Source organism: Leptopilina heterotoma, unplaced genomic scaffold (genome assembly GCF_015476425.1).
Source record: "Leptopilina heterotoma isolate Lh14 unplaced genomic scaffold, ASM1547642v1 Lhet_608, whole genome shotgun sequence".
Classification (NCBI taxonomy): Eukaryota; Metazoa; Arthropoda; class Insecta; order Hymenoptera; family Figitidae; genus Leptopilina; species Leptopilina heterotoma.
In genome coordinates, this window is record NW_025111140.1 from 339,245 (window position 1) to 354,550 (window position 15,306).

The following is a 15,306-nucleotide window of genomic DNA, read 5'->3' on the forward strand; positions in this document are numbered from 1 at the left end:
TTCTCGTCTTAAAAATGCTTAATATTGTTAAATAGAAGCTTATAATTGATGCAATTTACTTGATATTATTAGAGAAAAATATTTGTCAGTTTAAATTAATCTTTTGAACTCGCTTAATTTCCGGAAATTCGAAATTTGCTACGAAAAATGTTTTTAAAATTCACAATTTTCCTTTTCTCGTATCAAAAATGCTTTTCATTGTTAAATAGAAGGTTATAATTAGTGCAATTTAGTTGATTTTATTAGAGAAAAATATTTGGCAGTTTAAATTAATTTTTTCAACTCGCTTAATTTACGGAAATTTGAATTTGCTACGAAAAATGTTTTCAAAATTCGCAATTTTCCTTTTCTCGTCTCAAAAATGCATTCCATTGTTAAATAGAAGCTTATAATTAGTGCAATTTAGATGATTTAATTTGGAGAAAAACATTTGGCAGTTTAAATTAATTTGTTCCACTCTTAATTTTCGGAAATTTGAATTTGCTACGAAAAATGTTTTAAAAATTCACAATTTTCCTTTTCTCGTCTCAAAAATGCTTTCCATTGTTAAATAGATGGTTATAATTGATGGAATTTAGTTGATTTAATTTAGAGAAAAATATTTGGCAGTTTTAATTAATTTTTTCAACTCGCTTAATTTCCGGAAATTTGAATTTGCTACAAAAAATGTTTTTAAAATTCACAATTTTCCTTTTCTCGTCTCAAAAATGCATTCCATTGTTAAATATAAGCTTATAATTGGTCCAATTTAGATGATTTAGGTTTAGAAGAATAATTAGCAGTTCTAATTCATTTTTTCAACTCTCTCAATTTCCGGAAATTTGAATTTGCTCAAAAAAATGTTTTCAAAATGCACAATTTTCCTTTTCTCCTCTCAAAAATGGATTTAATTGTTGAATAGAAGGTTAAAATTAATGCAATTTAGTTGATTTTCTTAGAGAAAAATATTTGGCAGTTTGAATTAATTTTTTCAACTCGCTTAATTTCCGGAAATTTGAATTTGTTACGAAAAATGTTTTCAAAATTCGCAATTTTTCTTTTCTCGTCTCAAAAATGCATTCCATTGTTAAATAGAAGCTTATAATTGGTGCAAATTAGTTGATTTATTTTGGAAAAAAATATTTGGCAGTTTAAATTTATTTTTTCAACTCGCTTAATTTCCGGAAATTTGAATTTGCTGCGAAAAATGTTTTTAAAATTCACAATTTTCCTTTTCTCGCCTCAAAAATGCTTTCCATTGTTAAATAGATGGTTATAATTGATGGAATTTAGTTGATTTAATTTGGAGAAAAATATTTGGCAGTTTAAATTAATTTTTTCAACTCGCTTAATTTCCGGAAATTTGAATTTGCTACGAAAAATGTTTTCAAAATTCACAATTTTCCTTTTCTCGTCTCAAAAATGCATTCCATTGTTAAATAGAGGCTTACAATTGATGCAATTTAGTTAATTTAATTTGGAGAAAAATATTTGGCAGTTTAAATTAATTTTTTCAACTCGCTTAATTTCCGGAAATTTGAATTTGCTACGAAAAATGTTTTTAAAATTCACCATTTTCCTTTTCTCGTCTCAAAAATGCATTCCATTCTTAAATAGAAGCTTATAATTGGTGCAATTTAGATGATTTAGGTTTAGAAAAATAATTAGCAGTTATAATTCATTTTTTCAACTCTCTCAATTGCCGGAAATTTGAATTTGCTCAAAAAAATGTTATTAAAATGCACAATTTTTCTTTTCACTTCTCAAAAATGCTTTCAATTGTTAAATAGAAGGTTATAATTGGTGCAATTTAGTTCATTTTTGTCTAGAAATATATTTAATAATATTATAATAATTTGTTACAATTATATTGACAAATTGTACTTATAATAATAATGATATGACAAAGTGTTAAATAAAATTTCTTGAATAAGGAAACTGTTCTTTTATCTCATCAGATATTCAAACAGCCCTCCATTGGCTTGAATGCAGATGCGCAATCTCATTCCTACTTCCTCTTGCGTTACACTTCGTAATACTTCTGGTCTTATGTTTCTCGAGATCTCCAAAATATGCTCTTTTAATTGCTTAATATTTTGGATTCGCTCGAATCTATAGAGCTTCGTTTTAACATATCCCCAGAAAAAGAAGTCAAGCGGAGTGCAGTCGGGGGACCGTGGTGCCCAAGGAATGGAGGGCCTGAATTTGCCTATCCAGCGATTTGCAAACATATCATTCAAAAGTTGTCGAACACAACGAGCAGTGTGGGCTGGAGCTCCATCCTGTTGCCACCAAACTTCCTATTAATTGTCAATTATTAGTATTTTCCTTAATAATTTCATTTTTAATCATTAAATTTTATTTATCTCCTTATTTCATATTTTATTGTTATTCGCTTCTTGATAGTTTAAAATAATATAATATTATTTACAATAAAATAATATTTGAAATTATTGATCATCTCAAAATATTTTTATCTCCTAGCGCGTCAACAACTGCAGGACCAATGACATCTGTCAACATCTCTTGATGCTTCGCACAATGGACCACAGGTAGATGTTGGCGTTTCGAAGTTCTCTGTTTTAAAAGTCTTAAAAAACGGCTACTTTCCCTATTAAATAAGAAGCGGACAAATCTTGAAAGATATTGATAAACCGTTGAGGGTCGAGATGTGTCAACGACTTCTTCAAACTTTTCAAGAAGATGCCTCAATAGTAGATAGGTAGGGGGGTTTCTGGATATAACCTTGTAATTCAGCTCTATCCAAAAGCCCCCTTACATTTTTTCGATGACCTGCAGAGGCAGGATATGCATCTGTTATCTTTTACAAGATACTTGTTTAGGCTTGCATTCATTAAGAATTTGATTAGCGCATCTACTCGTATTGCTTGTTAAACGGCACTTGTTTTCGAAGAGCGCGTGCCGCAAATTTTTTTCTTATCGTGCTGCGAGAGGTGGCTCATATGGAATTGTTTTTGTATAAACTGATGCCTGCTGTTATCTCAATGTCTAAGGTAATGGAATTTAAGAATGCCAAATTAGGTATGTGCGACATATTATTATTAATAAATTTTTCTAGTTAATAATTTTTTGTCAACAACTGTTTGACTCATAGGAAGACTATAAAAAGAATTGTTCATTGCGTAGGGCAGTTATTTTCATAGAAGTTATGTTCGGGACTGTTTGACTAATTAATAGTAAACGTAGTTAATAAAAGTTAATAAAAGTTAGGGCGTTACTTATTTATTTAAAAAATACTATTTTTTAAGAATAAAAAAAGGAGAAACTATGGATTTAAAGTATAAAACATTTATTAAAATTATGGAAAGTGCTTTCAAAACTATATTCGAAATTAAGAATAATGAAAAAATGTTGCAAGAAACAGAAAAATGGATCAAATTTGGTACCCAAAATATTCGTCTGTTGAACAAAGTTTTAAGAATAAAGAATGATTTAACAATAGGTGATAAAAATAAAATAACATCTACTTTAGGAATTTTACAAACGTTAAACGAAAAATTAAAGCAAATGCGCAAAGGAGGTGAAGGTATTGGGTTAAATTTAAAAAAAAAATCAAATAGAATTATATGGCAAGATTTAGAATCAGCTTTTGAAAATAGAGTAAGAACTGCAGTTATTATAAATTTAAAACATAAAGATTTACTTGAATTTTTAGAGGATTCAAGATCTTTAATTAAAAATCGTTTGAAAAATGCTTTAAAAAAACAGTGGCTTGAAAGTAAATTTTATATTTGCAGCAAATTTTACAACTGTGAGCGATGGGGAAATAATTGAAGAAAAAAAATTTTTTAATACAAAGAATGAAATTATTTTCCATTCTTCAAATATTGAATTATTCTTTGATAGTACAATTCAGTACATTTTAAAAAAAGTTGAAGATTTTAATGCAAAAGAGTCAGGTTGGTCTTTAAAAGAAATTGTAAATTTAATAGTAAATATTAATAGATATGCTCCTTTACAAGGAGGTCTTAGTACATTTACAGAATTACCAAAATTTATAAGGGACAAACATGCAGTTGTAAATATAAAAAATAAAGATGAATTTTGCTTTCTTTGGTCCATTATATCAGCTTTACATCCTGTTGAAAATAACTCTTGCATTACTAGTTCTTATCCTCATTTTAAAACCGTATTAAAATATGAAGGAATTAATTTTCCCATTGCTATTACAGACGTACCTAAATTTGAAAAAATGAATAATTTAAAAATAAACATTTATACCATTGATTGCACTGAAAGAAAAAAATCGGATATTGTTCCTTTATATTTAAGTGAGCAATATTCTGAAAAACCGACAATTCACTTATTAATGATAAAAAATCAAGATTTCGATAATGATTTTCATCATTTTGCATGGATTCGTAATTTGTCTCGCTTGGTTAAATCTCAAATGACAAAAAGTAAATGTCAAATTTTTATTTGTGATAGGTGCTTATGTCATTTTAAATATCAATATTCTCTAGAAAATCATAAGCTTGATTGTACAGTATTAAACAAATGTAGAGTGAAATTATCAAACGAAAAAGATAATATTTTGAAATTCAAAAATTTTAAATTTAAAGAAAAAGTTCCATTCGTTGTCTATGCCGATACTGAAAGCATTTTAGAACCAATTAAAGATAATAAAATGGTTTCTTCTGCTTTTCAAAAACATGTGCCACATAGTGTCGCATTTTACCTAAAATGTGAGTTCGATGATTCTCTTTCAACCTTTGAACTATATAGAGGAAAAGACTGCATTTTATGGTTCATGAATAAATTAAAAGATATCGCAAATCTAGTTGACTCTTATTTAAAGAAAATCGTTCCAATGGAAACTTTAACTTATAACGAGGAATTAGAATTTCAAACTACTGAAAATTGTTATATTTGCGAGAAACCATTTAAAAATAATGATATTAGATGTAGAGATCACAATCATTTAACAGGAAAATACAGGGGAGCTGCCCACCAGGAATGCAATATAAATTATAAAAATTCTCATATGATACCAGTCATTTTTCATAATTTGTCAGGTTATGATTCTCATTTTTTTATAAAAGAATTATGCACGAGTTTCGAAGGATCTGTCAAGCTTTTGCCCATAAATAAAGAAAAATATATATCGTTTACCAAATACGTAGATGGAAAAAATGTGTGTCTTAGATTTTTAGATTCTTTTAGATTTATGCCTAGTAGTTTGGATGAATTAACAAATTTTCTTCAAAATGACAAAAAGAAAATAACAGCAAAATATTGCAAAAATATTAATGAATTTAATCTATTAACAAGAAAAGGCGTTTTCCCATATGAGTATATTAATAATTGGGAAAAATTACAAGAAAATCAATTGCCTCGTAAAGAAGAATTTTATTCCAAATTGAATGATTCGCAAATTTCAGAAGACGACTATACTCACGCTTGTCATGTTTGGACCACATTTAATTTAAAAAGTTTAGGAGATTATTCGGATTTATATTTGAAAACAGATGTTTTACTTTTAGCAGATATATTTGAAAATTTTCGAGAAACTTGTATTTCAGCTTATAATCTGGATGCTTTACATTATTATACTGCACCTGGGCTTGCATTTGATGCAATGCTAAAATTAACAAAAGTGGAATTGGAATTGTTGACTGATATAGATATGGTGCTTTTTTGGAGAAAGGTATTAGAGGCGGTGTCTCTCAATGCTCAAATCGGTATGCAAAAGCAAACAACAGATTTATGGGGTCAGATTTTAACGAAAATATTGAAGAATCCTACATAATGTATTTTGATATTAATAATTTATACGGTACAGGAATGTGTTAATTTTTACCTATTTCCGATTTTCAATGGGAAAAAAATATATTGGACTTTGATGTTTTTAAAATTGAGGATGATTCTCCTTATGGTTATATTTTAGAAGTGGATTTAGAATATCCTACAGAATTGCATGATTTGCACAAAGATTTGCCCTTATGCCCGGAACATTTTGTACCTCCAGGTAGTAAATTACCAAAACTTATAACTAATTTATTTTCGAAGGAAAAATATATAATTCATTACAAAAATCTGAAATATTACCTACAATTAGGAATGAAATTAAAAAATGTTCATAGAATTTTAAAGTTTAAACAATCACAATGGTTAAAACAGTATATTGATTTAAATACGGATTTCAGAAAACACTCTACTAATGCATTTGAAAAAAATTTTTATAAATTAATGAATAACTCGGTTTTCGGAAAAACTATGGAAAATGTAAGAAAACATAAGGATGTTAGAATAGTGACAAAATGGAAAGGTAGATTTGGAGCAAAAGCTCTTATCAGTAAACCAAACTTTCATAGCTGTAATATATTTGATAAAAATTTAGTTATTATAGAACTTAATAAATTACAAGTTGAAATTAATAAACCTATTTATGTTGGATTCACCATTTTAGACATATCTAAATTATATCTTTATGATTTTCACTACAATTATGTTAAAAGAACATTTGGTGAAAAATCGAAATTACTTTATACGGACACAGATAGTTTAATTTACCATTTCCATGTTCCAAATATTTATGATTTTATTAAACGAGATATACGATTTTTTGACACGTCTGATTACCCACAAAATAACATCTATGGTATTCCATTAGAAAATAAAAAAATTTTAGGGCTAATGAAGGATGAATGCAATGGAAAAATTATTACTGAATTTGTAGGATTGCGTTCAAAATTGTATACCTACAAAATTTTTGGTGATAAAAATGAAAAGAAAAAAGCGAAAGGAGAAAAGGGTTCAACATTAAAAAAAATTACAATTCGTGATTATAAAAAAGCACTTTTCAAGTTCAAAAACTTGATGAAATCACAGCATTTCATAATAAGTAAAAAGCATGAATTATATTCCATAAAACAAAAGAAAAAAGTTCTGAGTTGGCATGATGATAAAAGAGTGCTTTTACCCAAAAGTACAAATACTGTACCTTGGGGTTTTCAAAAAATTAATAATTAAATTAAATTAAAGGTGACAATTACATAATCACATTCATAAAGAAAGAAGCACCCATCTCACTCCCCCAGAGGGAGAACCTTATCGCACTCTACCTTCTTCTTTCAATCCATATACTTATCTCTGTCTCAAATATTCTAAACAAAGGCAGGGTATAAAAAGGAGCTTGATTAAGAAGGAGCTTCATTAAAGAAGTGACAATCAAATAATAAAATATATATATGAATATATATTTAATAAAGAGTGAAACAAGTGACCCCTAAGTAATTAAAAATTTTTAATAGTGAATTTTAATAACGAATGTGATTTATTTTCATAAATTGTGAAACAATAAAAAAATTTTATTAAAATTTTTTAAAAATTTAATCGCGATTAAATAAAGTGTGTTTGTTTCTTCTGCAACATCTCTTATAATTGTAAGTGCTTTTAATTAATTTCAAGCAATATTTAAAAAAATTTTAATTTATTTGAAATTTAATTTTTCAAAAATTTTAATTAGTAATAATTAATTAAATTAATTATTTGTAGTCAATATTCAATTATTTAAATTTTCTTTTAATTAATGAATTAATTATAAGCAATAAATAAACAATATTTCATTTATTAAACATTTAATTCTTTTAGAAATAAATTAAATTTTTTTTTAATTAATTATATGTAATATTTAAAATATATTTCACTTATGTAAAATATAATTTAAATTTTTTAAATTTTAATGTTTAAATTTAATTTTCTTTTGGTTTTTAGATTAAATTTTTAAAATTTTAAATTGTTTAAATTCAATTTTCTTTTATTTTGCTTTAATCAAATTTAATTTTTATTTTCCATTAATAAAACTTAATTTCTTTCATTTAAAATTTTAATTTTTTTAAATGTAGCTTAATTAAAAAAAGTTTTTAATTTAATTTTTTTGAATTTTAAATGTTTAAATTTAATTTTCATTTATTTCGGTTTTATTAAATTTAATTTAAAAAAAATTTGTTAATTCCAAATTCTCAAATTCGAATTTTAAAATTTTTTATTCAAAATTTTTTATTTTTTATTCATATTTAATTTTTAATTTTAATTTAAAAATTTAAAAATTTACTTTAATTTAAAAAAAATTTTTACCTAATTTTTTTAATTTTAAATAATTGATTTTTAATTCTCTTTTATTTTGTTTTAATCAAATTTTAATTTTGTTAATTTCTTATTTAAAATTTTTTAAATTTAATTTAATAAAATTATTTTTGATTTAAAATTTTTTTTAATTTAATTTAAAAAAATTATTTTTGATTTAAAATTTTTTTAATTTAATCTAAAAAAATTATTTTTGATTTAAAATTTTTTTAATTTAATTTAAAAAAAATTATTTTTGATTTAAGAATTATTTAATTTACTCTTTAAAATTAAAAAAGTTTTTAATTTTTAATTTAATTTTTAAAAATTTTTAAGTTTAAATTTAATTTTCATTTATTTTGCTTTTATCATATTAAATTTTTTTAAATTTAATTTAATAATTTATGTGAATTCCAAATTTTTAAATTCGATTTTTAAAAAAATTTTTTATTTAAAATTTTTTATTTTGCATTCATATTTAATTTTTTTATTTTAATTTAAAATTTTTAAAATTTTTTTAAATTTCAAATATTTTATTTTTTAAAATTTTTTTATTTTGATATAATTGAATTTTAATATTTTTTAATTTCTTATTAAACATTTGTTAAATTTAATTTAAAAAAAAATTACTTTTGATTAAAAAATTTTTAAATTTACTGTTTAAAAATTTTTTTAAAATTAATTTGTTTCATTTATTCTTTACTAAAATTAAATTTTGTACTCCTTCAAAATTTTAAATAAATTAAATTTTTTAAAATAATTAATTAAAATAAACAACTTGAATTAAAATTTTTAAATTAATTTATAGGATAAAAAAACATGTCATACACGAGGCATTTTATCAGAATTGAGGCTCCATCAGAATGGCTATATGCATGCTCAAATGGATCTACTTTTAAACAGCTGTGCATCGTCTCAATTGCGATGCGAGCCAAAGATTTGGCAAGAAGGGTTTTAAGCTCGCAAGGAAAGACAACTATTTCCTTTAATAACATCAAAGGGGAGGCCAGTCAAAATCAGTATGGATTTGTTATTAAGAGGATTTTGCAAACAAATGAAGTAGTAAGTAGGCTCTAAATAATAAATAAATAAATAAGACAATTTTAATAAATATAGCTAATTATTGTACCATTAATATAATAAATTAAATATAATATAATATAATATAATAAATTAAACTGCTTCTATGACAAGACGGATGATGAAAGGGCATATCTACGATTTATGAATATAGTTGTTGAAGTTTGCAAAATCAACAACTCAACATTTCGTTTAGAAAGGAAACCTGATTTGCATATCCCGCGCTACTTCATCTATCCCAATTTTGATTGTGGTTTACAGGACCTGGATTGTGATGAATTGGAGATTACAATTGAAGAGTGTTTTTCCAGGCATGAAAATCAAGGAGAAAATAATGCTAATAGAACCAGAGAAGAAGAAGAAGACTTGTGTGACTGCTGTAAGAAGGGAATCAAAGCTAGAGAAAGAAGTGAAGGGGACATGGACTCGGACGTAGGAGAAGACGAGGTGGACGAAAAAAAGGAGGGGAACACCGACGAGACAGAGACAGAGACAACGATGGACATAGAAGAAGACGAGGTAGAGGAAAAGGAGGGGAACACCGATAAGACGGAGGCAGCTGTGGACAACAAAGAAGAGGAGAGTCACAGAGACGAGATGAAAGGAGAAGAGGCGAACACGGACGAGAAAGAGACACTCTCCGATGACGAGAAAGAGGCACTGTCCGATGACGATAGAGAGACCGTGCTGTACAATGATAATGATGAAGATGAACCTATGGACGTAGAGGGCATAGAAGAAAATGAAATTAATGAACAAAATGCAGATGTAGGAGAGGAACAAGAAAAAGAAGAAGGAAAGGAAAAAAAACAAAAAACCGAATAAGTGGTTCATTAAGAATGATATTTCCACAATGTTTTTAATTATATTAATATACCTTTTTTCAAAATATGTTAATCTTATAATAATAATCTACCTATGCTTATATATTACAAAAAAATTTATAATAATAAAATAAATATGTATCAATAAAAGTTTATTACTGGAAAAATTTTTTTTAAATAATTGCTGTTAAAAAAAAATATTAATTTTTAACTAAATTTGTAAAATTATTATTAATAACTTTATTTTTCAAAAAGAATATTGATAATTTAAAAAAAATATTTATGAAAAAATTTAGTTAAAATAAATTAATTTTTTTAATTAAATTAAATTATTTATAAAATATTAACTAATATATATTTTTCTGAAAAAATAATGGAATGGTAAAAAAATTAAGACAACTAGTTAAAGAAAAATTCTTTTATTGTTTATAATATTCGTTTCAAAAAAATTACAGAATGAATTTTTAAAATAGAGTATTTATACTAATCGTATGTCTTATGAGTATACGGAACTGACCGCCGACAAATTCTTCACAAGGCTAAGTGATTTAATACATCAGTAAGTGATAAAATTCTTTCTCTTATTTCTTTCACATGTGATTTATTTTACATATTCTACTAATTTCAATTTTAACAATTATTTTTTTCAATACTTTATTATAATAAAAAAATAGTTGAATTTTAAAAATTTTAATCTTTAAGAATTATTAAAATTCAACTATTATTTATAAAAAATAAAAAATTATAAATTATGTTACGTCAAAAATAACGAGAAACCTTTTTAAATATACCTATCGTTCCTCGTTTTAAATTAGTTTCATAAATGAATCTAATTTGGGATGAGGATAAGTCAATGAGCCTACTAAATGTATTGAGAGAATAATTTATTTAAAAACCAACAAGAAAGAAAAGAGTTGACAAAATTACAATGAGTACAAAAATTATAAATCTTACTTAAAGAATAACGATTACTGGTGGTGTGATGATAATCTGTTGTCCGATCTCAATGGTGTTGAGCGGTAGACGAAAAGGGGCCTTTTGTTTGTTGTCCTCAGTGGTTGGGTATTAGACCTCTTGTTTACACTAATGAGATAGTGTATTGTATTGTTAAAATATCTGGTTCCTTCCAGACGGTTGTCGCCTCTTGAGCAAATTTCGATAGTTCGAAATTTGGAATGTGTTGTTTCAATATTAGGTATTCGTTGATGGATGAGATTATTTCCAATTTAATATTTTTGGAAATTGTTTAAAATTTATACTTTGCAAATGTATTATAAGAGGTTGTTTAAAGTTCACTTCTTATTTAATACTTGGGGAAATTATTCACTTTTGACAATGTACGTTCAAAATAATACTTGGGGTTATACGTTTCACTTTCAAAGTTGTACTTTGAATTCACTTGTAAACTATGTGATGTTTACTTGTTGACTGAGCGATGTGTACTGGTTGATTCCCAAAAAATTACTCTCTCTTATCTGCAGAAATTGTATCCCTTTTATACGAAACTGTCTTCATTAATGTAATGCTTTGGAATCATTCAAGTGTGGAATTTAAGTTGCACGTGTCGATATTGGTCAGATTAAGTGGGGGTGTTGGGCGACGGCATTGCTGCTGCTAGACGGGGCGACTGTTGACTCTTCTTCTGTCGCACGTGTCGATATTGGTCGGATTTTAAGTGGGGGTGTTGGGCGACGGCATTGCTGCTGCTATACGGGGCGACTGTTGACTCTTCTTCTGTCGCACGTGTCGATATTGGTCGGATTTTAAGTGGGGGTGTTGGGCGACGGCATTGCTGCTGCTATACGGGGCGACTGTTGACTCTTCTTCTGTTTTTTAGTTGGGTTGAGGGGCGAGTCGCTCGTTGCCTTGTTTGTTTTTCTTCATGTGGCGAAGATTATTTGAAGGTCGTTTAACTGATGCACTATCGTTATTCTTTTTACATGATTTAAAATATTACTCATCTTTCTTGAATTCATTATACTTGCAAATTGTTTAGATACAAATGAGATATATAAAATATGCTAATTATAATGCAATGGTATGAAATACATAGAATAATAATATAACATATAAGAAAAATACAATATAAAAAATAGGAAATACATTCATAAGTATCGAAGTTAAATTAGGTATATTAACAAGAAGTTACGGACGTAACAATTACTTAAAAAAATTTTTTTTTAATTTACAAAGCTTGATTTACTTTTCACATTGGAAACATAAATAAATGGTTAAATTCTTTTTCTCATTTCTTTAACTATATTCAAATATGATATTATAATTATTTAATTAATTTTTGTTTAAAAAATTATACAATCTTTCTTACAATACCACTTAATTTTGTCGTTTTTCATGATGGAAAACATTATATAGGAAGAGACTGGTGGACTTTACTACCTTGTGCTGATTTAATAAAATTTGCCATAATGCTACAGATAAATATTCATGGACCTGATGGCATATTTTATTTGGAGGGAAGATATTTCATTTTTGAGTCCAACAGGATTAAAATTGTAAGTTACTTATTTTTATTTATTTACTATTAAAATATAATTTCTATTTGTTTACATACTTGGTATCTTGTTTATAACTTAGGTTGATAAAGAACTTATATCCTGGGAGGGAAATAAAAGAATTCTTAACAAGTTGCCGACAATTGAATACGAAGGTGTAACAATCATTTTGCCTGCTGAGTTTGCTGCGAAAAAGAATTCGATTATTAACGATCATAAATCTTTGTTGGACAAATGTTTTGATACTGGAGAAACCTTTGTTTTATATAACCGAAAAGTTAAATTTGTTGGTGACTCAATGATTCGAGTACGTATTTTATTATTGTGTCAAATGTATTCTTCTATTGTTTGAATTATTATTATTTTAATTTCTTTACAGGTGTGCGAATATGATCAATGGTTTAATGAGCAATTTCAGCCGTTAGGTTATAAGCAGAAGAGAACTTCGTTGAAAACTTTTCGTATGCGCATGGAACTTCCTATGGAGTGGAAACTGAATTTTTATTGTTCAATAGATGAAGGATTTTCTAGTCTAAAAAGGCACGTGTTGGAATCGACAGATCCTTTGGGGACTCCCTTCTTTGCTGGAGGTGTGAAATGGATGATAAATGGTCATCAGGTGAATCGTGTAAGTGTGTAAAATTTATTTTCTTATTTATTATTTGCATTTAACTAAAAAAAAAACTTGTGTTTGTTTGTTTCAGTATTTTGGACCTTGATAGTGACATGTCTTATTATAATTATTGTATATATAATAATAGAAAAAAAAAAATTTTTAATGAAAAGAAAAATAAATCAAATTATAATATTCATTTTCTTTTATTGTTCTGTGTTTCTGTTTCCTTTTACTTCTTTCTCCATTAATTCTGTGCAAACCTCGTTTTTTACGTAATCACTCAGTAATTCATTTGTTTCTGTAATTCCAGTCTTTTTTGTCTTTAAATATAATATTATTATAGCAATTAAATTAATTACTGTTATTGTTATAACAATTAAATATAAATAATTTTTAATTTCATATTTTTCTGCATTGATAATTTTAGTAGAATTTTTAAAAGTAAGAGTATCGATATTTAAAATTTCTTTGTTAGGGCTTTGAACAAATACATTATCCTGTATAACAATTGGTGTTTTTAAAGGTAAGTTAGTCATTTCTTCTATTTCTATGGCTAAAGTTTGATTATTTATTCTTATTGAACAATCTGATGGTAATATTAGAATTCCATTATTTTTCAATAATTTAGTAAACGATTTTTTAAAACATTGTATGTCAATTTGTTTTAATTCTTTAGTAGTATATATCCAAGAGTTATGTTTTAGTAATGGTGTTAAAAATGGGAATTCATTTGAAATAGTAAACTTGCAGTTGTGGTACTTTGAATTAATTAATATATTGGATTCACAAGTTGGGTTTAATTTAACGTGATTAATAAATGGTGTAAATTTTTCTTTAAGATTTGAGGTTAAGAAGTACCTTTTATTGTCTTCGGAAAGACCTATTATTTGAGAGTCTACTTTTATAGAAATAAAAGATTCATTATAAAACCTTGGATATGAATAAATTTTAAATAATTTAAAGCTTTCTGATATTTGTTTTGGAAATGAGTATACAATAAATAAATTTTTATTTGAATGGAAAGGTTCGACTTTTAAAAATTTCAAAAGAGTTTTAGTATCTATGGTATAGTTTAGCAAATCTTTTTCAACTGGAATGGATTGATGCCATTTATTATTTATTGAAGCTACAAGAATTTCTTGTATATTTTGTAACGTTCTAATGTATTTTTCAATTGAATATAATTGTTCATATATGTCGTTTGGACTAGGAGGATCTAAAATAAAAATTTGTTGCATAAACGTATTTTTATTTGTAGTTTTCATTGTGATATTATTAATTGTTTCCTTTTTTTCTATGAAGTTAAATATGCCCGTTTTTTGTGCTGGTTCTGTTGTTTCAGTTATAATTTTCTTTGTTTCGTAAATTATTGCTTCGAATTCTTTTATTTTATATTCAAGTTGATTTCTTATTGAAATGCAGAATAATATGCAATTTTTCTTACTGTTTTCATATAAATTTTTAAATTTTTCTAATTTGCTAAATAATTGTTTGTGGTTAACATAATAAATAAATTTTACTTCACCAATAGGAAAATTTATATTTTTAAGAGGTTCATAATATAATCCTGGTGATTGCGTAAATTGAACATCTTGTGGTATGATTTGAAATGTGCCTTTGTTTATTCCTATCAAAAAGGCAAAGATTAATAAGATCATTTTATTTTTAATCTCCATTTCTGAAACAGAATCAAGTATAATTATTTTTATATATCATGATAAATGTTCTGTTTGCGATGTCCGCAAAAAGTACATTTTTTAAAACTTTTCTTTTTTTTATTTTTGTAGGATGAGGAAGTCGAAGGAAAATTTGTACTTTCAAAAGAATTTTTCTTTTCATTCACGACTGTCATTTTTTCAAAAGATTTAGTTATTACATGTTCAAGGGAATTACTGTAATTTTCTATATTATGTAAAGTTGCTAAAGTTATTAATGCTGATATAGCTTTTGCTGTTAAGATGTCACTTGATATAGCTGTTTTTTTTATTTTTCCTGCAGTGCAAATTGCTAACCAATTTATTGTAGTTTCTGATACGTTTGTTTTAAATAATGAAAATTTCGGAATACCCATTTCTTTTTTATAACAGTAATCATTTAGTTTTTGAATAAGTCTTATTTTAAATGTCACTGTTGCTTTTTTCAAAAATGCATTTTCTCCATTGGTTAATTTTTCAATCAAACGATACGCTGCATTTTCTCTCGATAA

General features: G+C 26.0%; 2 protein-coding genes across 2 annotated transcripts; both read left to right on the plus strand.

Moving 5' to 3' along the window:
• The first annotated feature begins 8,886 nt into the window (after positions 1–8,886).
• LOC122509569 (nucleolar protein 58-like) lies at positions 8,887–9,972 on the plus strand. The gene is made up of 2 exons (XM_043623736.1): positions 8,887–9,129; positions 9,262–9,972. The coding sequence occupies exons 1-2, from the start codon at positions 8,887–8,889 to the stop codon at positions 9,970–9,972; spliced, it is 954 nt and encodes a 317-aa protein (XP_043479671.1).
• A 2,332-nt stretch (positions 9,973–12,304) lies between these two features.
• LOC122509566 lies at positions 12,305–13,170 on the plus strand. Its single transcript, XM_043623733.1, has 3 exons — positions 12,305–12,484; positions 12,567–12,791; positions 12,864–13,170. The coding sequence occupies exons 1-3, from the start codon at positions 12,398–12,400 to the stop codon at positions 13,122–13,124; spliced, it is 573 nt and encodes a 190-aa protein (XP_043479668.1). The 5' UTR covers positions 12,305–12,397; the 3' UTR covers positions 13,125–13,170.
• Positions 13,171–15,306: the final 2,136 nt, after the last annotated feature.

Excerpts from the sequence above, each read along its gene's own strand:
- LOC122509569 (XM_043623736.1), top strand. The coding sequence starts at position 8,887 with ATGTCATACACGAGGCATTTTATCAGAATTGAGGCTCCATCAGAATGG. Across the intron at positions 9,130-9,261 it reads TTTTGCAAACAAATGAAGTA|ACGGATGATGAAAGGGCATA; the intron begins GTAAGTAGGCTC and ends TTCTATGACAAG.
- LOC122509566 (XM_043623733.1), top strand. The coding sequence starts at position 12,398 with ATGCTACAGATAAATATTCATGGACCTGATGGCATATTTTATTTGGAG. Across the intron at positions 12,485-12,566 it reads AGTCCAACAGGATTAAAATT|GTTGATAAAGAACTTATATC; the intron begins GTAAGTTACTTA and ends TTTATAACTTAG. Across the intron at positions 12,792-12,863 it reads TTGGTGACTCAATGATTCGA|GTGTGCGAATATGATCAATG; the intron begins GTACGTATTTTA and ends ATTTCTTTACAG.